This window comes from Arachis hypogaea, chromosome 10 (assembly GCF_003086295.3).
Source record: "Arachis hypogaea cultivar Tifrunner chromosome 10, arahy.Tifrunner.gnm2.J5K5, whole genome shotgun sequence".
Classification (NCBI taxonomy): Eukaryota; Viridiplantae; Streptophyta; class Magnoliopsida; order Fabales; family Fabaceae; genus Arachis; species Arachis hypogaea.
In genome coordinates, this window is record NC_092045.1 from 50,442,897 (window position 1) to 50,469,691 (window position 26,795).

Consider the following 26,795-nt stretch of genomic DNA (forward strand, 5'->3'; position numbering starts at 1 on the left):
TGCATTGGATAAATTTTGATTTACTTACTAGGATCTAAGATAGTGGTATACACGGATCATGCAGCTTTAAAGTATTTGTTGACAAAGAATGAGTCAAAACCTAGGCTCATACATTGGATCTTGCTCTTGCAAGAATTTGACATTGAGATCAGGGATCGAAGTGGGTCACAGAATCTAGTTGCAGACCATCTAAGCGCCCTTGAAAATCTTAAATATAACCCATTTCTGATTGATGACTCATTCCCCTTGGATAGTTTGCATGCTGTTTTGGATAGCTTTCCTTGGTTTGCTACTATGGCGAACTACTTGGTTACTAAGATTTACCCTCCCAACTTTTCAAAACACCAAAAAGATAAGTTGAGAAGTGATTCCAAATACTATATTTGGGATGACCCTCACTTGTGGAGGAGGGGAGTGGACCAAGTAATTCGTAGATGTGTCCCGGAATCCAAAATCCAACCCATTCTTGAGTATTGTCATTCGTCCGAGTTTGGTGGCCACTTTGACCCACAACGGATGGCTAAAAATATTCATGCTATGTTCTTCATTCGATTCTTCACATGTAGCCATGGGAGTTCCTTGAGTGTTCAAGCATTGGGAGGCTAATTGATTTGTTACCGCATCCAAGGCAGCACATCCCTTTTCATCTCTTCTTGCCCTTGAACAAGAACACCAAGGGTTTCATCCATTAGAGATTGGGGTGGATGGAAGGGTTCATCAAATTGGGGGGAGGGTTCATAGTAGGAAGGTGGTTCTTCTTGGTAGAGTTATGGTGGTTCAATATTTTCTACTCTTTCCACTTGTTGCACAACACACTCCATGGTTGCTTGAAATTGATCCAATGCTTCCTTGAGATGATCCCTTGACTCTTGATCCGCTTGGATATCATGATAGGGATCATATGGCTCTTGGATCAATGGATATGAGTATTCTTCCATGGGAGGTTGTGGTAGAAAGTAGTATTCATCTTGTGGTTGAAAATTTTCATTTATTGGAAGTGGTTCATCTTGGTAATAATATGGAGGGGGTGGCTCTTGAAAATATTGATGTTGGAATGGTTGTTGGTAGGATGGATATGGATTAGGGTCATATGAAGGTGGTTGGTAAGAAGGGGCTTGTGAGTATGGTTGGGAGTTATGTTGAGGATATGGTTCATATGCATATGGTGGTGGTTCTTGAAAGTCACAAGGTGATTCACCATAACCATTGGATTGATGTGCATCATAGAATGGCTCTTCTTCATAGTGCATTGGTGGGGGTTGTTGCCATGAGGATTGATCATAAGCATATGGCTCTTCCCACCCTTGATTATCCCATTCTTGATACACATTCTCATTGAAGCTCTCACTACCTACAACATAGTTGTAACTACACTCATAGCCAAAGTGAGAATTCATAATGAAAAGAGAAAATAAAATTCAAAAGCTAATAGAAATCAAGAGAAACAAAATTCTACAACTAGCAACTAAAGCAAAAGGCAATATATCCACAATATTCACATATATACAATAACCAATAACACAACACCATTGCAACCACCCAGCAACGGCGCCATTTTGATGATTGGATTTTTGACGGTTTAGAATTCACAAATGAATTCTCGTTGCAAGTATAGTTTCTAAACCAATCACTAATCCTTTCATACAAAAAGTTGTTTGTCACTAAAACAAACCCCTAAAATTTATAAATCGAAGTATTCAAACCTCGGGTCGTTCTCCCTAGGAATTACAATAAAATGTCTTGTTATTGGTTGTGAGTTATTTTGGGGTTTTGATAAGAAGCATGGAAGATAAATGGCAAGAAAGTAAACTAAGGCCTAAAAAGGTCTTGGCAAGGGTTGGTGGTCAAGGATCTCTATCATAATCACTAACCACAATATGAAAATTAGCAAGGATTAATCTCATTAAATCATCCTCTAACTAGTAGTAAAGGAAAGTCAAATGAGCTATATCAATCCTAGTCCATAAGTCCTAACTCTCCACTAATTCAATTAGTGAGAACTAGAGTCAATGGATCCCAATCATCACTTACTTGGACATTAGTAACTCAAGAGGTCCTAGGTTACCTTTCCAAGCCAAGAGTATAAAATTCTACTCTAAAATCCAACCAAGCATTTCGTCAAACACTTGGAAGGCATAAAAGGAAAGCATAGTAAAATTGCAAGAAAAGTAAATCTACACTACTTAATTGCAAGGAATTAAACAACAACAAATCAAATGAACACAATTATTATGAATTACCTCTAATTGAATTGAAAGAGAATAGGAGGAACAAAAGTAGATCTACAACAAAGTATAAGAACAACATAAAGGAAATTACAACAAAAGAATAGAGGAAGATGAATGTAACAACAAGGAATTGAAAGGTAGAAGTAGAAGAAAGCAAAGATTAAAACCTAGATCTAAGAACTAATCCTAATCCTAATCCTAATTCTAGAGAGAAGTAAGAGCTTCTCTCTCTAAAACTACTCTAAACTAAAGCTATGACTAATGGTAACTAGATGATGGGTCCCCTTCAATCCTTGATCCTTTTATTCCTTTCTATCAGCAATTGGCGCCAAAATGGGTTTAGAAACCCTTCAAAATCGCCAGGCACGTGTTGCTTTAATGAAGTCATGTGCGGGTTGCGACGCGTCCGCGCACGGTACACGTGCGCGTCCCTGGCCGATTCTGCAATGTGCGTGCGAGTGCCTTGTGCGCGTGTGATGAGCGGATAATTTGTATGCTTTTTGGCATTGTTTTTAGTATGTTTTTAGTATAATCTAGTTAGTTTTTAGTATATTTTTATTAGTTTTTAGCTAAAATTCACTTTTCTGGACTTTACTATGAGTTTGTGTGTTTTTCTGTGATTTCAGGTATTTTCTGGCTGAAATTGAGGGACCTGAGCAGAAATCTGATTCAGAGACTGAAAAGGACTTCAGATGCTGTTGGATTCTGACCTCCCTGCACTCGAAGTGGATTTTCTGGAGCTACAGAAGCCCAATTGGCGCGCTCTCAACGGCGTTGGAAAGTAGACATCCTGGGCTTTCCAGAAATATATGATAGTCCATACTTTGCCCAAGATTTGATGGCCCAAACCGGCGTTCAAAGTAACCCTTAGAAATCCCAGCGTTAAACGCCGGAACTGGCATAAAACTTGGAGTTAAACGCCCAAACTGGCATGAAAGCTGGCGTTTAACTCCAGAAAAGGTCTCTACACGAAAATGCTTCATTGCTCAGCCCAAGCACACACCAAGTGGACCCAGAAGTGGATTTTTACGTCATTTACTCATTTCTGTACACCCTAGGTTACTAGTTTACTATTAATAGGATCTTTTGACATTGTATCAGTACCTCATGACACTTTACACGTTTTCTTTGTGTACTTTCCACGGCATGAGTCTCTAAACCCCATGGTTGGGGGTGAGGAGCTCTGCTGTGTCTTGATGGATTAATGCAACTACTACTATTTCTGATTCAATCATGCTTGCTTCCATTCTAAGATAATACTTGTTCTTAACCCGGATGAATGTGATGATCCGTGACAATCATCATCATTCTCAATTATGAACGCGTTCTTGACAACCACCTCCGTTCTACTTAGATTAAGTAGTTATCTCTTGGGTTCTTTAACCGGAATCTTCGTGGTATAAGCTAGAATTGATGGCGGCATTCAAGAGAATCCGGAAGGTCTAAACCTTGTCTGTGGTATTCTGAGTAGGATTCAATGATTGAATGACTGTGACGTGCTTCAAACTCCTAGCAGGCGGGGCGTTAGTGACAGACGCAAAAGAATCACTGGATTCTATTCCGGCCTGACCGAGAACCGACAGATGAATTCCGCGTGCTGTGACAGAGCATTAGCAATCGTTTTCACTGAGAGGATGGGAGGTAGCCATTGACAACGGTGAAACCCTACATACAGCTTGCCATGGAAGGAGACTTGCGTGTTTGTAGAAGAAGACAGTAGGAAAGCAGAGATTCAGAAGATGGAGCATCTCCAAACCTCAACCTATTCTCCATTACTGCAAAACAAGTAATCATTTCATGTTCTTTAGCTTTTCACAATCAATCCTGATAGTTTCTGATATCCTGACTAAGATTTACAAGATAACCATAGTTTGCTCCAAGCCGACAATCTCCGTGGGATCGACCCTTGCTCACGCAAGGTATTACTTGGACGACCCAGTGCACTTACTGGTTAGTTGTGCGGGATTGCAAAAGTGTGATTGCAATTTCGTGCACCAGCGTGCGTGTGCATGGCTGATTCCACTTCTTTGCCTTTTTATACTTCTTTCCACTTGTATGCTTCCTTCCTTGCTCCCTTTGATCCATGCCTAGCTTATTTCAATCCTGGAATTACTAGCAAACACATCAAGGCATCTTATGGAATCAAAGAGGAATTAGAATTCATCAAAATAAGGCTTAAAAAAGCATGTTTTTACACTTAAGCACAAATACGGGAGAGATTATAAAACCATGCTATTTCAATGGATAAATGTGGGTAAAAGGTCAAAAAATCCCTTAAATCAAGCACAAGATAAACCCTACAAATGGGGTTTATCAACCTCCCCACACTTAAACCAAGCATGTCCTCATGCTAAAACCAAGAATGAAGTAAGGGTATGGCATTTATTCAATAGAAACTAACTAAATGCAATCTACCTATATGCAACTATCTAAATGAATGCAATTGCTTGGTCAAAATAAATCAATTCCCAAGAAGCATATATGCACAAAGGCTAAGGACTATCAAGTCTAATCCACAATTGAATTGAGTTATTAAATATTTTTACAAACTTGCATGAAAATTACGATCATAGGTGAAAACATGTAATTGAGCATCAAACCCTCACCGGTAGTGTTTGCACTCTATTCGCTCAAGTGTTTAGGGTTGATTCTCTCAATTCTCTCCTAATCATGCTTTCTAAGATTTGTTTTTCTTCTAACAATCGACATATATTTCATGCATGCATACATATATCATGAGGTCTTTTCATAGGTTGTAATGGGGCTAGGGTCAAGGTAGGATGCATATTTGGTTAAGTGAGCTTGGAATTTGAATCTTTGATAAGCTTAGACTTCCCACCTAACCTATGACATCCTATTCAATTAAGTTCTAACCTAACTACCCATTTATCACTTTTTTCACATACTCATGCATTTTCGTTTCATTTAACAACACTTATGCATTGATTTTATTGAGCTACACTTTGCTTTGGGGCATTTTGTCCCCTTTTTATTTATTTCTTTTTCTTCTTTTTCTTTCTTTTTCTATTTTTTCTTTTTCTTTTTCTTTTCTTTTTTTCTTTTGTTTTTCTCTTTTTTTTTTCTTTCTATATACAAGAGCATCAATGCATAAGGTCTATACATTTGATCAATACATGAGTATGTACCCAATTCCCAATATTTCCAATAATAATACAAAACTACCCTTTTATTCACCCAATGTCCCAAGGTTCCCACACTTGAATGATACTCACACACACTAGCCTAAGCTAATCAAAGATCCAAATAAGGACTTTTATTGTTTTCCGCTTTAAGGCTTGTAATGTGCTAAATTAAAGAACCAAGTGGGTTAATCGTAGGCTCAAAATTGGCTAACAAAGGAAGATAAAAGGTAAGGCTATTTGGGTAAGTGAGCTAAATGAAATGATGGGCTCAATCATATAAATGCATAAATACACAAAATAATGGATATAAAGAATCAAACAAATCAAAGATCACAATCATAGAGAGAGAATAATACACACAAGAATGGAAAATAAGTGGTTATAAGATGTAACCACACAATTAGGCTCGAATCTCGCCAGCTTGCATTCTTAGCTCATAAATCATGTTCCATAAGATATATAATTCAAGCAAGTTTTATGAAAAGTTTTCACTCAAATCAATTGGTGCCCTATAGAAATCATGAAAAATTTCATTATTTTGACTAAGCTTATTGTGTATATATCTGCAAAAAAATGCAACAAAAATCCTAAAAAACTAGAATGAAATGCAAAAGTGTTGGGATTAGAAATTTGTCACCCAAAATCGCCGACCAATTGGACGACCTCCCCACACTTAAAAATTTGCACCGTCCTCGGTGCATTGAAGGATGAGCAAGGGGGTACGGCGAGTCTCCAGATTGCTGCGTGTTCTTTCTTCTGCTTCAATGTTTGCTTGTGGTGCATTGTTCATGAAAAACAAAAATATAACACCATAAGATGAGAAGATATAAAAACAAGGAAGCATACATTATTGGAATGAGGTACTAATCACTAGAATTGAGTGAGTGAATTAGTGTGACATTAATGACAAATATGTGTGTGAATTCAAAATTGTGCGATTCAGAACACACATTAGTATAAAAGCTATGTCACAAAAGAAGCATGCACTTCACTTGTCCTAGTGCGCTTGAGATGCTCTAAGTGAACTTGTAAGGTAAAACAAGCATTAAATAAGTATGAAAGCATTCAAGTCAAACACATATGGATGCATATGATTATGAAATACAATGCATTAAGATAAATGCACAACATCATCCATCAAGAGATTGCCTAATCAAAGAATACGGTTCAAATCACATGGTGGCCAAATCATGCAATTCAAAAGAATTACAAGCTCGAAGATAATTCTCATCACTTGGTATTTTTCAAAAGGTAAGCATGAAAAACTTAAAACCAAGTAGCAACATATAACCTCAACCATAGAATCCAACAAAGATTATAAACATAATGATGTTAAGAAAACATCTCTTTTCAATACTTAACAGCAATTAATGGTAAACATGAATATCAATCCAACACTTACAATGAAAAAGAGAAAATGAAATGAAAAACTAACTAAAACTAACTAACTAATCAACTAAATAACTAACTAATTAACTAACTAAATAAATGGTTATCAATGGTATTTGGGATTGTTGGATGAGGGGTAGGAGAAGGGAAGAAGAAAGGAGAAGGAAAGAATGGAAAGAGGATAAGAAAAGAATTGTGGTGAAGGAAGGAAATCTGCGCGTGCGCGCGCATGCCGTGCGCGCGGATGGTGGTGTAATAGACGCGACGCGTACGCGTACAGAGTGCGTCCGCGTTGATGGCTTATTCCGAGAGTGGCGCGTACGCGTCATGTGCGCGAGCGCGCAAATAGGTTCGTGCCAAAGGCACAACGTTGGCGCGGCGCAGGCACAACTCTCTGGAAAAATGCATTGAGGGTGAAACTTCTCAATCCACGTGTACGCATGCATGGCACGCTCGCGTGGATGGTCCAAAACGCTTGATGCACGCATACGCATGCAGTGTGCGTACGCGTGGATGGTGCTCTGTTTTTTCAAAAAAAATTTGCTATGTTTTTGCACTAATCCAAGCATTCTAAACCTCCAAACAGCTACCAAAACACCATAAAATCTTATTTAACATACTAAACTACCAAATATATTTAACTAACTAAACAAAACATGAAATTAGACTAATTCTACCAAATATTTACAAAAGAGAATATGAAAAGATATTACCATGGTGGGGTGTCTCCCACCTAGCACTTTTATTTATTGTCCTTAAGTTGGACTTATGGGGAGCTCCTCATCAAGGTGGCTTGTGCTTGTACTCATCTTGGAATTCCCACCAATGCTTGGTTCTCCATTGTGCCCCAAGATTTCTTATGGATTGAGCCAAGTGTTGATGGAGTTCTTCACAAGCTTGGGGCTCCCAAAGTTGATCCTCTTCTTGTAATCCGGGATCCCACACTTTGTTTTCACACCTGTCTTGAAGTTGATCATCATTATTGGTCCATCCGGGTGGTGAACAAGATGAATTCTCTATGAAATGCCCAACAATCCTTCTAGACCCATCTATTTGAGCACTATTCCCACCTTTCTATTCAACTCTTGAAGTATCAACCAAAATGAGCCTTGATTTGCAACGCCAACCACAAAACATCTTTTGCTTACGCTTCATCCCACAAAGCATCCTAAGTTGACCATCCGTTTCAAGCAAGCCATACTCAAGTGGGACAATAAAGCTAATAGAAATGAATTTTACCCACTCAAGTAAGGGAGTAGATGACAACCTAGGCAAAGATGCTTCCAACGATCTTGACAAAGCGTATTCCACTCTCATCCTTCTATTTCTAAGGACTTCCACCTCTTCACAAAATTTCTCTAATTCAATCCTTTGTTCATTAATACTATCTAAGCCTTTTTCCTTTAATCAAACTATAATTGGGAGGGTGAAAGACGTTTACCTCCACAACATTTCCAAATGCACTAGGAGAAGGTTCTTCAAGTTCAAAGGATTCTCTACCACTAGGGCTTGATGCTTGCTCTTCATTGCCATGGGAATTCAATTCTTGCTCTATCCCATCCAAGTCTTCATATGGAATATGCCTTGGAAGGTGTGCACTTTCCTCCCTAGCATCAATTTCAATCATCTTGGAGGAATTTTCTTCAACTCTATGTTCCCATGGAAGCTCCGCATCTCCTAAGTCTTCTACCACTTCTTCCTTGTCTTTAACAATTAAAGTTTCCTCCAATTATTCCAATACAAAGCAACTTCCCTCATTTCCCACCGGAGTCTCCAATCTCTCCTTCATGCTATGTTCTTCATTCGATTCTCCACATGTAGCCATGGGAGTTCCTTGAGTGTTCAAGCATTGGGAGGCTAATTGATTTGTTACCGCATCCAAGGTAGCACATCCCTTTTCATCTCTTCTTGCCCTTGAACAAGAACACCAAGGGTTTCATCCATTAGAGATTGGGGTGGGTGGAAGGGTTCATCAAATTGGGGGGAGGGTTCATAGTAGGAAGGTGGTTCTTCTCGGTAGAGTTGTGGTGGTTCAATATTTTCTACTCTTTCCACTTGTTGCACAACACACTCCATGGATATCATGATAGGGATCATATCGCTCTTGGATCAATGGATATGAGTATTCTTCCATGGAAGGTTGTGGTGGAAAGTAATATTCATCTTGTGGTTGAAAATTTTCATTTATTGGGGGTGGTTCATCTTGGTAATAATATGGAGGGGATGGATCTTGAAAATATTGATGTTGGAATGGTTGTTGGTAGGATGGATATGGATTAGGGTCATATGAAGGTGGTTGGTAAGAAGGGGCTTGTGAGTTTGGTTGGGAGTTATGTTGAGGATATGGTTCATAAGCAAATGGTGGTGGTTCTTGAAAGTCACAAGGTGATTCACCATAACCATCGGATTGATGTGCATCATAGAATGGCTCTTCTTCATAGTGCATTGGTGGGGGTTGTTGCCATGAGGATTGATCATAAGCATATGGCTCTTCCCACCCTTGATTATCCCATTCTTGATACACATTCTCATTGAAGCTCTCACTACCTACAACATAGTTGTAACTACACTCATAGCCAAAGTGAGAATTCATAATGAAAAGAGAAAATAAAATTCAAAAGCTAATAGAAATCAAGAGAAACAAAATTCTACAACTAGCAACTAAAGCAAAAGGCAATATATCCACAATATTCACATATATACAATAACCAATAACACAACACCATTGCAACCACCCAGCAACGGCGCCATTTTGATGATTGGATTTTTGACGGTTTAGAATTCACAAATGAATTCTCGTTGCAAGTATAGTTTCTAAACCAATCACTAATCCTTTCATACAAAAAGTTGTTTGTCACTAAAACAAACCCCTAAAATTTATAAATCGAAGTATTCAAACCTCGGGTCGTTCTCCCTAGGAATTACAATAAAATGTCTTGTTATTGGTTGTGAGTTATTTTGGGGTTTTGATAAGAAGCATGGAAGATAAATGGCAAGAAAGTAAACTAAGGCCTAAAAAGGTCTTGGCAAGGGTTGGTGGTCAAGGATCTCTATCATAATCACTAACCACAATATGAAAATTAGCAAGGATTAATCTCATTAAATCATCCTCTAACTAGTAGTAAAGGAAAGTCAAATGAGCTATATCAATCCTAGTCCATAAGTCCTAACTCCCCACTAATTCAATTAGTGAGAACTAGAGTCAATGGATCCCAATCATCACTTACTTGGACATTAGTAACTCAAGAGGTCCTAAGTTACCTTTCCAAGCCAAGAGTATAAAATTCTACTCTAAAATCCAACCAAGCATTTCTTCAAACACTTGGAAGGCATAAAAGGAAAGCATAGTAAAATTGCAAGAAAAGTAAATCTACACTACTCAATTGCAAGGAATTAAACAACAATAAATCAAATGAACACAATTATTATGAATTACCTCTAATTGAATTGAAAGAGAATAGGAGGAACAAAAGTAGATCTACAACAAAGTATAAGAACAACATAAAGGAAATTACAACAAAAGAATAGAGGAAGATGAATGTAACAACAAGGAATTGAAAGGTAGAAGTAGAAGAAAGCAAAGATTAAAACCTAGATCTAAGAACTAATCTTAATCCTAATCCTAATTCTAGAGAGAAGTGAGAGCTTTTCTCTCTAAAACTACTCTAAACTAAAGCTATGACTAATGGTAACTAGATGATGGGTCCCCTTCAATCCTTGATCCTTTTATTCCTTTCTATCAGCAATTGGCGCCAAAATGGGTTCAGAAACCCTTCAAAATCACCAGGCATGTGTTGCTTTAATGAAGTCATGTGCGGGTTGCGACGCGTGCGCGCACGGTACACGTGCACGTCCCTGGCCGATTCTGCAATGTGCGTGCGAGTGCCTTGTGCGCGTGCGCGTGCATGGCTGATTCCACTTCTTTGCCTTTTTATGCTTCTTTCCACTTGTATGCTTCCTTCCTTGCTCCCTTTGATCCATGCCTAGCCTATTTCAATCCTGGAATTACTAGCAAACACATCAAGGCATCTTTTGGAATCAAAGAGGAATTAGAATTCAACAAAATAAGGCTTAAAAAAGCATGTTTTTACACTTAAGCACAAATACGGAAAGATTATAAAACCATGCTATTTCAATGGATAAATGTGGGTAAAAGGTCAAAAAATCCCTTAAATCAAGCACAAGATAAACCCTACAAATGGGGTTTATCAGTTCTCCTCTACAACTCAAGGCTCAGATTCATGCCTGGAAAGCTCCGTTCAAGATGGGAAGGTCCCTTCAAAGTGAAGGAAGTAAAGCCCTATGGTGTGGTAGAATTGTTTGATCCTCAAAGTGAGGCAACCTTCAAGGTGAATGGCCATAGAGTGAAGAAATACCATGGTGATTCCAGGGCATCTTGACCAGTTTCACTGTCTTTTTCTTTACTTTTTTAGGGTAGTTTCATGCATTTTCATAGTAAATAAGCAATTTTTGGATAAAAATACACTTACACCTTGATTCAAGCAAACATTGTGAACCTTACATGATTTCATGAGAATTAGGCAGGAATTGAATAATATAATTGATGATGCATAATCTCATGACTTGGAACAGAGCTTTGATGCACTTTAATTGCTTGATTTTAGGACAAAGGAAGCAAGAAGGAGCCACGTTAGTTGTCACGTTAAGCTAATTAACGTAACCACTAATGTAGAATGGGTCAAGCTTGTAGCGTTAATGAAAAAAGTGATCGTCAATAATGCCTTCGATGCCATCATAGCCCACATTAGTGGCCACGTTAAGTACATTAATGTGGTAGCTAACGTGAAGGAAAAAAAGAGGAGCTCCAACGTTAGTGGTAAAAGTGAATGCCACTAACGTTCCACAAAGGCACATTTAGCCACGTTAAGAGCCATGTTAACACAATTAACGTGAACTCTAACATGGAGAGGAAGCAATCACCAACGTTAGTGACACTCACCTTTGTCACTAACGTTGGACTAAGCCAAGAGTGCCCAGGTTAGTGGTCATGTTAAGACCACTAACGTGAAGAGTAACGTGGAGCTAAGCATGATGGGCCAACGTTAGTGACACTCACCTTTGTCACTAACGTTTGAGATGGCAATCACCACCACGTTAGTAGTCACGTTAATCCAATTAACGAGAACTCTAACGTGGGAAGGAGGGGCGTTAGGAGCGTTAGTGACAAAGGTAAGTGTCACTAACGCTCTCGAAGCTTAGGCATGCCCACGTTAAGGGTCACGTTAGTTACACTAACGTGAACTCTAACGTGGGGAGAAGACCCAAGAGCCAACGTTATTGAAAAAGGTGAATGCCAATAACGTTTGCGAAGGACAAAGATGGCAACGTTAGTGGCACTCACGTTACTGCCACTAACGTTGAAGTTAACATGGATCATTAGCGGGATGGAACGTTAGTAGAAAGGGTGATCATCACGAACGTTCTTGAACCCACATTCTCACTTGACGTTAACACTACTAACTTCCTAATTAACGTCCATGTCTAACTCACACTTTTCTGCAAGCAAAGCTGGGGCCAATAAAGATTGTAACTGCTTCAACTCAAGATCAAAGGCCCATATCCAAGACTTGAAGAACTAACTAGAAGATCAAGAAGAGTAGTATATATAGGAGTAGTTTTGAACTAGAAAGGAACTTGGCAATTTGGAGAACTACACATTGTATATTTACTTTTCTGCACTTTTCTAGTTACTGGAGAATGTACTTTGTTCTACCATTTTCCATTTCCATTTCCAGAGCTATGAACAACTAAACCCCCTTTCATTGGGTTAGGGAGCTCTGTCGTAATTTGATGGATCAATTATAGTTCTCATTCTTCCTCCTCTTTCTTTTCTCTTGATTTACTAGAAACCTTTCGATCTTAATTCAATTGGTTAATTGTCTTGGAAAAGAAACTCTCCATAATTGGATCTCCTCTGAGCCTTGGAAAAAGGATGAGGAGATCATGCTAGAAATGCTTTCTCATGTTGGACCAAATTGGGGTTTGGATGGATATAGTGACATGTAATCCTCCCAACACTTTGATTTGGAAATACATGTGGTATAATCAGTGACCATACTTCATCTCTTCCCATGAGCAATTAAATCAAGGAATTGGGCAATTGTTCAAGCTTAAAGAGATTGGGTTGCCAAGAAATTGGGATCCAATCACCTAAGATTGCTAAAGAGATCAATGAATGCTTTGATTGAGGAAGAGATGAGAATGAATTTGATCTGGAGAATGCAACATCTCCTAAGCCCAATAAATCTCCCATTTCTGATCTTACCCATTCTCTTTACCTTCTGCCATTTATCTTCATGCTCATTTCTCCAATTTCCCATCTAGGATTCCGCAATTTACTTTCTGCACTGTACTTTTCCGCTACTTATCAAATCCGATGGTAACATTTTTATCTGATGAATTTATTGCCAAATTTGCCGGTAAACCCACTGCTAACATCTGACGCTAAATCCGATGATAAATCCAATGGTATTTACTGTTTTTCTTGTAGTGTTCCTTCATAGCAAACATCTCATATTCTTTTCTCAGCATGTCGATCCTTGTTTCTTTCACTTGTTCAGTACCCTTATGAGTGACTTGGAGTTTATTCCAAATCTCTTTTGCTGTTTTGCACCTTGATACCTTCCGATGCTCCTCAAAACTAATCAAGTAGTGTATCATGTTGATTGCTTTAGCATTCAGCTCCACCTTTTTCTTGTCTTCATCATTCCATTCAGCTTCTTTTTTGGGTGTTACGACTCCTTCTGCACTTATTTTTGTTGAAACTTGTGGACCATTCACGACGATCGTCCAGATGTTGTAGTCAACAGATTGGACAAATATCCGCATTCTTTCCTTCTAGTAGTTGTAGTTCTTGCCATTGAAGAAGGAAGGTCTGTTGTTGGACAGACCTTCAGCGAGTGTGTAAGCCACGACATTCGAACTCATGTTGTTGGCCATTGGATCTTTTTTTCCAGGCTGTGAAGCTTGATCTCTTTGAGATCAAGTACTGATACCAATTGAAGGTTTGTGAATGGCCTAGAAAAAGAAAAATTGAATCTATGGCTTCCTTTTTAAATTTTTTTTGCTTTTTTGTTTTTGACTGGATTTGGAACTTAGTTGCTGTTAAGTCTGTCAAGTTAAAATTTCAAAAGACAATTTTATTTTGTCTCGTCACAATGCAATCAAGAACAGTCTCTTTGCTTTTGAATAGTTGTGACTTCTGTAAAATAGGCAATGCAGAAGACACTTTTATTTTGTCTCATATCGAAGAAAAACAGAAGAAAAATAGAGAAGAAAAAATCACATAGCCATGTATCTTGGTTAAGTCACCATGTGCAATGTGACCTACATCTAGTCTCCCTCACAACAGTGGTAAAATTTTCACTATCATTCACAATGATTACCATCACCAATTTTTTTAGGATTCAACCCAAATCTATCTGGGACAAACTTAGCTTCTACCCAAGTTAGATTTGTCTATGTTTACTCCTTAGACTTGCAACCACTAAGTTCTCACCTAACCTAGCAAGAAATCTCCTTCAAGATCATGTGTACAAAATAAAAAAACATACAAAAGAGTTTGACATAATTTTTTGACTTTTCTCTCAATGGCTTTTACTGATTCCTCACTTAATACCTATTTTCATTGAAAATAAATAAAAAAATGAACACTAAATAATAGAAAATTTAATATAAACTAATGAAGGAGAAGAAGGGATAGCTTGTAAGCTATGAAGATCCAAACTTGTGTGCTCACTCCTTATTTCAATTTCTGCCTGTTTACCTCTTTAATAGACAAGTAAAGCTTCCAAAACTTGAACTTGACATGAACAGCTTTGACTTCTTCTTTCCTAAATAACACAGCAGCAACACAGAGAAGAAATGAAAAAACAACAATTATCAAAATTATTATGCATTCTTACCTAGCTGTTTCTCTTTCTTCCTTTTTCCATTTTCTTTAAAGATCTGAGCCATTCATCAATACTTTAGCTCCAAGTTTTGTTCTTGACCCTTAATTTGTAGCAGAGCTTTATAAGCTCCATTTTCTTCAAGTTTTCTAGTTGGTGCATATAGGAGAAAAGCATCTTCAACAAGTAACAATGAAGCACAAAGAAGGAAATGATTTTCTGATTCACCTTTGGATTTGATCTTTGCTTTTGTGTCCTAGCCTCTGACTTTCCTTTGTTTTTTTTATTTCTTGATTTTGGTAATCACCTTTTTCTCTTTGATTTGAACCCTAATCAAAGCTTTCTTTTCTTGCTTTCTCTTGGAGCTGATTCACGTGGGTTAGAGAAGAGAGAGAATGAGTTCGGTCACTTTGTCTTTGATTTAAAGAAAAATGAGTTACTTCTTTTCATATAGGTTAGTGATTAGCATCTAATTCTTGGGCCATTAGTGAGTGAATGAGTTGAATGCTATGATCATGGGCTTGGACCATTATTGAGCCTTGCCTGTTGCTCTTTCTTTTTTTATTTTGCCTGCACAGTAGTCAAACAAATTATTCATACCACTTTGGACTTTTGGTCCATTATCATAATATTTAGACATTATTAAATTATTGTTATTATGCCTTAAAGACTTAAACTCAATACTACTAGACACTAATCTTAAACACATTGAAATAAAATCATTCCCAAAGAATGACTTGTTAAGGTTGGACTCTGTTGTGAATCACTGGAGATCAGGGTAACAACCATATCCACGCTACTTTGGAATTCTCGATACTCTACTCCGACTGAAGTCTTTGTATTTGACTTAATGGAATTCTGGCTCTCATTTATAAGCATAATCTTAAAATTGAAAAAAGTGCACAAAAAAACTAGAAAAAATAAAAAAGAAAAAAATAGAAAAAGAAATCTAGATTATAAAAAAACAAAGTCTAAATTAGAACTAATATATTTTTTGTCTATTATCTAACGGAGTGTATTTTTCTAAATTTAAGAGATTAACTTAATATATTAATACTCAAATTTATTTATGAAAGATCACTTATTTTTTAAATTAGTCCTAAATGACGTGTCACATTAAATGCCACGTGACATGATGACGTGGTAGGTTAATACCACGTGTCACAAGATGATTAGTTGACGTGTTAGGTCATTAACATCTAATATGCCACATGTTACTTGACATATAAAAAAGTTATTTATAATCAAAATAGTCCCTGAAACTCCAGACATAAGTCATTTTCATCCTTAAAATTTTAAAAATTAATCAAATTAGTCATTATATATATTTTTTATTTTTTCTTTATAATATTAAATTTAAAATATTTTTTGATAGTACTAATTTTAATAATATTTTTTCAGACATTAATAAATAAATTTTTTACATAAAATAATAAAAATAATTAAATTATTATAAAATTATTTTGTCATTTGTATTTAAAAATTTTATTTTTTCAAATTATAATTTTTTATAATGATTTTTTTCTTTAAATGATTTTATCAAATTATTGTTGATTATATTTAATATTTTAAATTTTACTAAATAAAATTTAAATCTTTTAAATTTTTTAAAATTATAATTTTTATTATTGTTTAATTTATATGATAGAATTCAATAATCAAAAGATCGATTTGTGAGATCACTTGTTGAGTCTTAATATTTAATATAATTTTTTAAAATAACTACTATATTTATTTAATGAGATCTAAAATATTAAAACATTTAAAATAACTAATTTTAATATTTTGGATTTTACTAAATTTATGTTTAAATGTTTTAATATAGTAGTTATTTAAAAAAATATATTAAAATATTAAGATTTAACAAGTGATCTCACAAATAAATTTTTTAATTATTGAGTTCTACCATATAAATTAAATAATAATAAAAATTATAATTTTAAAAAATTTAAAGACTTAAATTTTAAAATAACTATTATATTATTTAATGAGATTTAAAATATAAAATTTTTGAATATATAATTAATAATAATTTGATAAAATTATTTAAATAAAAAAATTTCACTATAAAAAAATTACAATTTAAAAATATAAATTTTTTTAAATATAAATGATAAAATAATTTTATAATAATTTAATTATTTTTATTATTTTATATAAAAAAATTTTGTTTATTAAAATCTAAAAAATAATATTAAAATTAATATTATTAAAAAAAATTTTAAATTTAATATTATGAAAAAATATGTATATAAAGTCTAATTTAATTAATTTTTAAAATTTTAAGAATAAAAATGACTTTTAAATTTTTATGGACTATTTTGATTATAAATAATTTTTTTATATGTCAAGTGACATGTGGCTCAGTGGTTATTAGATGTCAATGACCTGATATGTCAATCAATCATTTTGTGACATTTAACATTAGAGAAATTCTCCGTATACAAGCATTTTTTTATACAAGTCTTTACAAGTTATTATATTAGCGCGCTTGAACGTTACTGCACGTTCTTCTTCCTCTTCCTCTTCTTCTTCTTTTCTTTCGTTTCTTACTTTCTCTTTCTCCTTTTTCAACCGTTACTGCACAATTTCACTGCACCGTCTTCTTCTTCTTGCTGCACATTCTTCTTCCTCTTCCTCCTCTTCTTCTTCTTCTTTTCTTTCGTTTTTTGCCTTCTCTTTATCCTTCTTCATTTACGTGCTTTTCTCTTTGTTTTCTTTTTTCGTTATTCTTGATTTCCATTATTTTTTGATATCAAGCTCTGAAATCATTTTTGAAGAAGAAGCAGCAGAATATGAGGAGGAGAAAGAGAAAGAGTTCTGAATTATGCATAAAGTGTCCTTTGGGTGTATTTTCTATAATCGTTTGGGTGTATTTTCTATAATCGTTTGGGTGTATTTCTGAAGTTTCATTATTTTCAAAACGATTTCAAAGCTTGATTTCAGAAACCATGAAAATCGAAAAAAAAGAAGTAAGAATACCAGTAATAAACAAGTAAAACAACTAATGAAAAGACAAAGAGAATAACGAAGAAATATCGTTTGGGTGTATTTTCTATAATCGTTTGGGTGTATTTTCTATAATCGTTTGGGTGTATTTCTGAAGTTCTATTATTTTCAAAACGATTTCAAAGTTTGATTTCAGAAACCATGAAAATCGAAAAAAAAGAAGCAAGAATACCAGTAATAAATGCAAGTAAAACAACTAATGAAAAGGCAAAGAGAATAACCAAGAAATATCGTTTGGGTGTATTTTCTATAATCGTTTGGGTGTATTTCTGAAGTTTCATTATCTTCAAAACGATTTTAAAGCTTGATTTCAGAAACCATGAAAATCGAAAAAAACGAAGCAAGAATACCAGTAATAAACGCAAATAAAACAACTAATGAAAAGGCAAAGAGAATAACGAAGAAATACATGGAGGAGGAGGAAGAAGAAGAAGAAGGAGAAGAAGAGGAAGAGGAAGAGGAAGAGGAAGATGAGTTGTTCATAATCCACGGTGAGTGAAGAAGAAGAAGAAGAAGAAGAAGAAGAAGAGGAAGAGGAAGAGGAAGAGAAATATGAGTTGTTCATAATCCACGGTGAGTGAAGAAGAAGAAGAAGAAGAAGAAGAAGAGGAAGAGGAAGAGGAAGAGGAAGAGGAAGAGGAAGATGAGTTTTTCATAATTCACGGTGAGTGAAGAAGAAGAAGAGGAAGAGGAAGATGAAGAGGAAGAGGAAGAGGAAGAGGAGTCGTTCATAATTCACGGTGAGTGTAACGCTTTGGAAACTAAATAACGCATTAAAAGACTCTAATGTGTAGCAACTTGTAAAACTTGTAAGTCAAAAAGACTTGTATGTGTAGCAAGCCTCTTAACATTAACTTACCACATACGTGGTACCAAGGTAGAGAAAATCGAGATTTTACGTGAAATTGAAAAAGTAAATAAAAAACGTAAAACGTAAAATCTTAACAAGATTTAAATCGTAAAATCGTCAAATTTAGTACAAATTTCGTAAAATTGATAAACTCATTTAAAATCGTAATATCGAAAGATTTTAAGAGTTAGATTGAGATTCTAGCTACTATACGTAATACTTTATATGACACGTTATCATTTAACTAACGAAAGAACTAATTTATTTTATCTTTATTTTTTAAGGATTAATATAACTAAAAAAATTTTTTCACGACTAATTTAAAAATAAATGATTTTTCTGACACGAATTTAACTATTAATTTTAAATTTAATACGATTAAAATCTTTAGGACTAAACAAGTGTAACTCGGGAATCTCGTTAAGGAATTAAAGTGGAGCATAACTCACCAACGACCGGTGGGTGGTTCGTTCGTTGGTGAAGTGGTTGAAGTCTGAAGCGTGAATTTACTCAGTTAAGCCACTCGATGCCCAACCTTACTTACTCTCAAACTATGACAACGATGACCACAACGACGTCGTCTCCACCACTTCTGTGCTCCTTCCTCGCATCGAAACAATTGCTCCTAAAACCTTCACTCTCTCTTCCCCAATCTCCCAAATCAAAACCGCTCCTCAACTCTTTCTCCGCAAAACCACCTGTCCCCAAAGCGAGAAGCACCAATTCGAGGACCGTTTTGTGCTTCGCGGGTCGCCGAAAACCGGTTGAGTTAGCCGAAGCCTCGCCTGAGGCAGGTAGCGATGGTAATTTCAGGAGAATATTTCAAATAGCATTGTGGGTTGCAGAGGCCGTCTACATTTTGTGGCTCTTCTTGCTTCCTTATGCCCCTGTGTGTACACCTTTTGATTTTTTCCGCATTTATCTTCCGGTATCAATTAAGTGAAAAAATTTAGAGTCTAAAATCGCTCTTTGCCATGTTTCCTTGAACTTATTACCTGTTTTAAATTGTCACTGCTTTTAAATTATTTATCACTATATTTCCGTTTTGACATGGTGACATTTTTTTTTTTTTGGAATTTTTGGTTCACTGCTAACTTGGATGCATTCTCCTTTAGGATTAGTAGGGAACCATGGAATAGGAAAAGTAAAACAAAAGCTAATTTACAAAATTGTATCTTTAGATTAATGATAGTAGTATTCGAAGAGCATTTGATAAAGATAAGAGTAAATGACTTGTACGGAATAAGGGTGTATAATCAATAGAGAGACAATTGATGTTATTGTGGAAGTCAACTTTTGAAAATATATTTTTTGAAGTTCATTTTCAGACTTTACGAAATTATGATGCTTGGCGTGAATGTTCTGTTAGTTGGTGAGTGAACACTTTAAACTTTAAAGCTTATTACATCAAATGTGTTTTGCACATTCTAGTCACAATTGTAACATTGTAGGCTCTGCTGGATGTTCAGTGATGTTATATGGTATGTATGTTTGGTTCAATACAGAGAGAAAGAATGCTGACCTTTTGGGCAAAGATCTCTGATGATTAATACTTAATCATAATAATAACTACAAAAATATTTTGTCACTAGATGGGGTTGCATATATTAATTAAAATATTTTTAAGCAACAGGTTAAAGATATTATGGGATTAGAGAAAAGAAGTGGAAAGGAAAGAAAGCTTTGGATTTCTCTATTATGGGATTTCCATCTGAAACTTTTGATGTGTGATTTTGGAGCTGAAATCCAGTTGGATTTCTTTGTTTGATGGCTTTCCATGTCTATCGGTATGATTGTATCAAAAAGTTGCTTATATCATCCCAGAATGCTTACTCTGCCCTGGTGGGAAAGTAAATAATTTAACCTGTTGTATTATGCGTGATTATTGTTCCTGAAAAATTTTATATTGGTGAGATTGATTTGACTTGCAAATCTAAAATTTGACATGTATTGCAACAGGGGGATCCTGTATGGGCAATCAGTTCTGAAACAGTTAACGATCTTGTGGGTCTTTTGCTCAATTTCTTTTTCATCCTGCCTTTCATGAACTTTGGTATGTTGACTTAATACCTGCTGCTGATTACACTCATAAATGATGAATGAGTTGTAGCTTGTTCTTTCTTGATGAATCTTCTTGCAGCTTCTAGACTCAAGAATTGCATTGTCAGATGATGATAACTAATATTCCGGGTTTTTTTATTTATTTTATTTTTTATTTCACAGTTAGGATGTAGCATTGATAGTTATAATGATCAAAAACACTGTTGTATCAATGACAGTTGTAATGATAAAAAACAGAGGTAGCCACCAAGGCCAATAGCAGTCATAGATATGGGGTTCCCCAACAAAACACAAAATTCTAACTTTGGAACTTTGACATAATCACCAGAAATACTTTCACAATTTTTAGAGTTCCTTTGCTGATTATTTGAAATGGATCCTTTTTTACTTTGTTTATTTTGTGGATATTTGGATTACAGCAGCTTTGTGCTACAATGTAGCCTCAGTTGGTTACTTGGTTTTGATAAGATTTTATTCTCTGAATCCTTTTCTCCGTTCCTTTATATGGTCATTTTAATATGGTCAATTCCTGTTGCCATGCCACTACACAACAGGCTTATTAATATATATGCTCCTGTAAAATTTTCTACTAGAAATATTGTATACTATATTATTCTGTTTATAGGTCCATGCATGAGTGACCTTATACTTCATTGAGGTTTGTGTTCTGGTAAGTTTACTAAACCAAATAAAATCATACTGGTATCTTTCCCCTAATTGCAGTTTCTGTGTTCAACTTGATCAATAATATTAATTGGTCTAGTCATATTTCCTTGATATGTAAGGTTATTTAATACAAAGGCAAAGGCAACATGTGGAACTTGCAGCCTGATATATAAAAATAAGTTTTTGGGAACACATACTGTATGCATTTTTTTAAGTTTTTATTTTTTTTTTTATTTTTTTTATCCTTTCTCTTTAATGATTCGTTCATGCGACATTCTGGCAGAGTAGTTGGCATTCATCTGATTGAGGCCCCAGTTCTTCATCCCGTAAGTATTATTGAACAACATACATATTATTGGATCCAAATTTACATTATTTGATTTGAAAGTCTCCATGATGTTCAGAATTTTCTTGCTTCAGATGGCTGAAGGCCTGTTCAACTTTGTGATTGCCTGGACTTTTATGTTTGCCCCAGTGCTGTACACAGATTGTAGGAGAGATAGATACAAGGGTTCTTTAGATGTACTCTGGGGCCTTCAAATGTTCCTCACAAACAGCAAGTTTTCATTCGACTCTCTTTGCGTGACATGCATTTTTGTTATCTTGTTCTGATTATTTGCTAAATTCAGAACAGAAAGGAGTGATGAATAGTCTGGTCACGCTCAGTGTCAATATTCTCTATGATCATATACTTACCACAAGTATATTCTCTCTGTAGAAGCAAACTAGTGAAATATAGTCAAATTGCTTCACAGTTGTCCCTGTTTCATATACTTAAGAAAGTAATGCTCTTCATATAATTCGCTGACAGGATTAAATGCAAGAATTCAATTCAATTTTCTTTTACCTTATTAAAAGGTGTAACTGCAATCCTACTCAACTGGTCAGCGGTCAAATGCCAGCTGTGGCATTTGATCCGCAATTTCTTTGGGTAAGACAGTTCACCAACCAACAGAGTCTTTAATTACTTCTGTATTATTTCCACCACTTCTCCACTAATGTTTAACACGGTTACCGAAGTTACAACTCTTGCCATCACTATTCATAAGCGGTATAAGAATTTTCTGGTTCATAGTGATTAGGAACACTCAGCGCTGGTAATGTTTTGGGGTTTGACTAGATAAAAGGGTGGCTGTCCGCCAATTGAGGTCCCTATATGTTTGAAGAATTTAATTACAATGTACCGACAGTGTTAAAAGAATGATTTATGCTGTTGACCAATTAGATACTTGCATTTATATGAACTTTGAGATAGTGAGTGGTTTAGTTAAACACGTTTTTCTGTTGTCAATTCGTGATTGGAGAATTGGATGTATATGTAAAATTTTTCTCTATGTGCAAGTTTCTGTTTAAACTTTAAACTATGTTTTATTCCCAAGTTATTTTTCCTTTTTGTTCAATTAATTGAGTTTCTTTACGTATTCATGATGGCAGCATTCTTGATCCCATATATGGCAATCCGATTGAACAATGCTGACGATGTCAGTGGTCCAAGCAAAAGGTCGGAACTGGGTTCCTTGATGACCAATGGTGCCTCATATGTTGGACTCATTGGTGGGATTACATGTATTGTGTCTATATTGTGGGCTCTATATGGCAGAACAGATGCAAATTTCGGTGGCATAGCAGATAGATGGGAATTCCTGGTCGGTTTCTTCGGATCAGAAAGGTTGGCTTATGCCTTCATATGGGACATATGTCTTTACATGATTTTCCAGCCATGGTTACTTGGAGACAACCTCCAGAATGTTCAGGAAGACAAGGTTGTCTTGGTAAATTATCTTAGGTATATACCCGTGGTTGGGATAATTGCTTATCTCCTTTGCTTGGAGCCCAAAAAAGTTTAAGTGTTTAATCAGTTTATCTTGCATGGAGAGCTTCTCAGCCGAAGGAGTCTTACTTGAACATTTTATTATTGATTACAAAATATGCAAATCAAGTGCACTTTTGTCAGTTCCTTCTTGTGGATATTTGTAATCTCTTGAAATTTTAGGCAACTTTATTGGAGCAATAAGATGTAGCTTTATGGTCCTAAGCCTTCACTTGCTGGCTCACCTGAGTAGGGGTGGCAAAGCGGGCCGGCTCGCCCCAACCCGCCCCGCCCTGCCTAGGCCCGCCTCATAAACGGGGCGGACCGGCCCGCCTCGCCAACTAAAATGGGTTCAAAATGCTAGCCCGCCCCACTTTATGGCGGATTGGCGGGCTAGCCCGCTTGACTCTTTTCTTTTTTTGAAAAATAAAATTCATTAAAATTAACCAAAAAATAATAATTAAAAAATAAAATACAAATAAAAATAGTCAAATTATAATATAATTTGTTTACTATTTTTTTTAATTTTTAACTTCAATAAAATTGTTCAAAATAATATTTGTCAATAAAATCATCTTTATTTTAAAAAATAAGTCACATAATTTGAGCATATATACGAAATTGTAAAATAAAATAAATAAAGTTAATAACTAAAAGAAGAATAAAAACAAAAAATAAAAAAAAAGTGTTTAAAAATTCTATAATTATTAATTTTATAATAGTAACAACTATTTTATTTAATAAAAAAAAGAAAAATATAAAGCTTCGGCCTGGCGGACCGGCCCGCCCCGTCCCGCCAAAACCCGCCAATTTGGCGGTGCGGGTTTGACGGGTTTTTTTAATTTGGCGGGCTCAAAATCCTAGCCCGACCCGCCTTTTTTAGCGGGTTGTGCGGATCGGCCCGGCGGGCTCGACCCGTTTTACCTGAGCAAACACAACTTTTGCTACCTCTTTTTTTATCCCTTTCGTCGATAGAATTTCTTCAAAACATGAAACGTTTCGTAGAGGTTAGAACCCAGGTGAATTGTATAAGAATGATTAGCATCTTCGTTATTTGAACCCCCATTTTCTCAGAGCAAGGAGCTCTCCCCCATTTTGCTATACTCCTTTCAGATTAAGGCTTGGTTTGGTAAAGCTTTTTGAAGATGTGCTTGTGCTTTTGAAAAGTTCAAGTTCCTCGTTTTGTGTTTGGTAAATCAAAAAGATCATCTGCTTGTGCTTACAGCTTTTAAAAGATCGGGGTACTTTTGAAAGCACCTAGGATAGGGAAATAGATCCTCTCCATTTTTTTGTCACTGGAGAGAATAAAGTGTAATCTCCCACCTTTAATTTTACAAGTGGGACCAGCAATAAATGAGAGAGAGAATGTATTGAATGGTGAGATTTTCCACTGGATACCATCCAGTTTTTTGTCCACTGGAGAGGATCCACTCCCCTTAGGATAGAGCTTTTCAAAGTTGGCTTGTACTTTTCAAAATTTAAAAGTCTAATATAACCTCATATGTTAATTAATTTTCAAATTTAATGTTTGCATTTATGTCTATTATAGTATTTTTAAATTTTAAAAGCTATTTTACCAGGCACAGGATTCGGTGGTCCAGGAACCTTTGGACCACTTAGTGGTCCAAGTAGAAAACATGTTTTTAGAGTTTTTTTATCAATTGCTACGTAGTCCTTGAACTAATTTTAATTACAAATCAACCCCATATATTTTATTTAATTATAAAAATAGTTTTTTATTTTATAAATTATTATTTTATCAATTATCTATTATATTTATTAACAATTAAATACAAAAATAACAACCAATTATATCCTCCATTCATCCTAATAATTCTAATTGATTAAATAATTAACTTTGATCTCGTTACGTTCGTCCATGGCTTCCAAATCGTGTTTCCTTGAAATTCAATCGATTGGTTTTTCAAACCAATCGATTGAATGATAACTCAATCGATTGGTTTACACTATATCACAAAACAATCGATTGAAAGTTATAAGGTAGAATGGTAAAAAGCTTATACCAATCGATTGTTTATACTTTCCAATCGAATGAATACCTCAAAACAATCGATTGTTGTTGTTACTCAATCGATTGAATTCACGAAAACACAACATGGATTTGCCAAATACAATCGATTGGAAAGTGATGACATTGAAGTTTTAGCCAAATTCAATCGATTGGTAATGTAATACAATCGATTGGAAGGTGATGAAGTTGAATGTTTTGCCAATTTCAATCGATTGGTAATGGTACCCAATCGATTGAAATGAAACTGTACACTGAAAATTTATAAATTCACCTTTGCTTCGCATGCTGCAACTAATGCATGTTACATACAAGAAACTAAAAAGCACATAAAATAAAAACAGACAATTAATTACATGATTGTTCTATTTTAAATTTAAACTGTTTGTCCTTTGGTTTTGCGCCACTGAAAGAAAATAATCCATGTTTAAATCAAACGCAGGACCAAGATGCTCAACATCCATAATGCCTAATGAAATAAATTATAATACATGGATCACAATAAAATAGCAATAGTCCAAATAAAGTAGTATCAAATGAGTAGTAGCAGAATAAAAGAAAGAACCAAAACCAACATTAACAAAAATATAAATTTGATAATAAAAATAAAAAATTATAAAAAATATTTTATGGTTAATCTTATGTACTCCTTATGTACTTTTGTTATAATTAATTATCATCAATATTAAACTAATAAAAAAATAATCTAAATAACAAGCTCATCCTTTCTCTTCTTTCAGTATTTTGTTTTGGACATCTTCCTTAAGAATGAATTGAATAATCAAGAGTTTCAAACCATATAATAAAACAAAATTGACATAATAAAACAAAAATTGAACTTGCAAGTAACCAACAACGTAATCAAAGAAGGAATCAAAGCAAGGCTGATGAATTCCTCCTCATACAAGTTCATACCATATAGATATTCCTGCTACTACCCATTTGATACTACTTTATTTGGATTATTGCTATTTTATTGTGATCCATGCATTATAATTTATTTCATTAGGTATTATGAATGTTGAGCATCTTGGTCTGCGTTTGATTTAAACATGGATTATTTTCTTGATTGTATTTCAGTGGCGCAAAATCAGAGGACAAACAGATTAAATTTAAAATAGAACAATCATGTAATTAATTGTCTGTTTTTATTTTATGTGCTTTTTAGTTTCTTGTATGTAACATGCATTAGTTGCAGCATGCGAAGCAAAGGTGAATTTATAAATTTTAAGTGTACAGTTTCATTTCAATCGATTGGGTACCCAATCGATTGAAATTGGCAAAACATTCAACTTCATCACCTTCCAATCGATTGGATTACATTACCAATCGATTGAATTTGGCTAAAACTTCAATGTCATCACTTTCCAATCGATTATATTTGGCAAATCCATGTTGTTTTCGTGAATTCAATCGATTGAGTAACAACAACAATCGATTGTTTTGAGACATTCATTCGATTGGAAAGTATAAACAATCGATTGGTATAAGCTTTTTATCATTCTACCTTAAAACTTTCAATCGATTGTTTTGTGATATAGTGTAAACCAATCGATTGAGTTATCATTCAATCGATTGTTTTGAAAAACCAATCGATTGAATTTCAAGAAAACACGATTTGGAAGCCATAGACGAACGTAACGAGATCAAAGTTAATTATTTAATCAATTGGAATTATTAGGATGAATGGAGGATATAAT

The 26,795-nt window shown here is 35.0% G+C and overlaps 1 protein-coding gene across 2 annotated transcripts; it reads left to right on the top strand.

Annotated features, from left to right (window-relative positions):
- Positions 1-18,909: 18,909 nt before the first annotated feature.
- On the top strand, positions 18,910-23,291 carry LOC112715601 (uncharacterized). Of its 2 annotated transcripts, XM_025767371.3 has the most exons (5): positions 18,910-19,418; positions 20,489-20,582; positions 21,545-21,582; positions 21,677-21,812; positions 22,691-23,291. In XM_025767371.3, the coding sequence occupies exons 1-5, from the start codon at positions 19,056-19,058 to the stop codon at positions 23,101-23,103; spliced, it is 1,044 nt and encodes a 347-aa protein (XP_025623156.1). In that variant the 5' UTR covers positions 18,910-19,055; the 3' UTR covers positions 23,104-23,291. The 2 variants fall into 2 exon arrangements, with proteins under 2 accessions (XP_025623156.1, XP_025623157.1); XM_025767372.3 differs by lacking the exons at positions 21,545-21,582; positions 21,677-21,812.
- Positions 23,292-26,795: the final 3,504 nt, after the last annotated feature.

Excerpts from the sequence above, each read along its gene's own strand:
- LOC112715601 (XM_025767371.3), top strand. The coding sequence starts at position 19,056 with ATGCCCAACCTTACTTACTCTCAAACTATGACAACGATGACCACAACG. Across the intron at positions 21,583-21,676 it reads AGGCCCCAGTTCTTCATCCC|ATGGCTGAAGGCCTGTTCAA; the intron begins GTAAGTATTATT and ends TTCTTGCTTCAG. Across the intron at positions 21,813-22,690 it reads TCAAATGTTCCTCACAAACA|CATTCTTGATCCCATATATG; the intron begins GCAAGTTTTCAT and ends TCATGATGGCAG.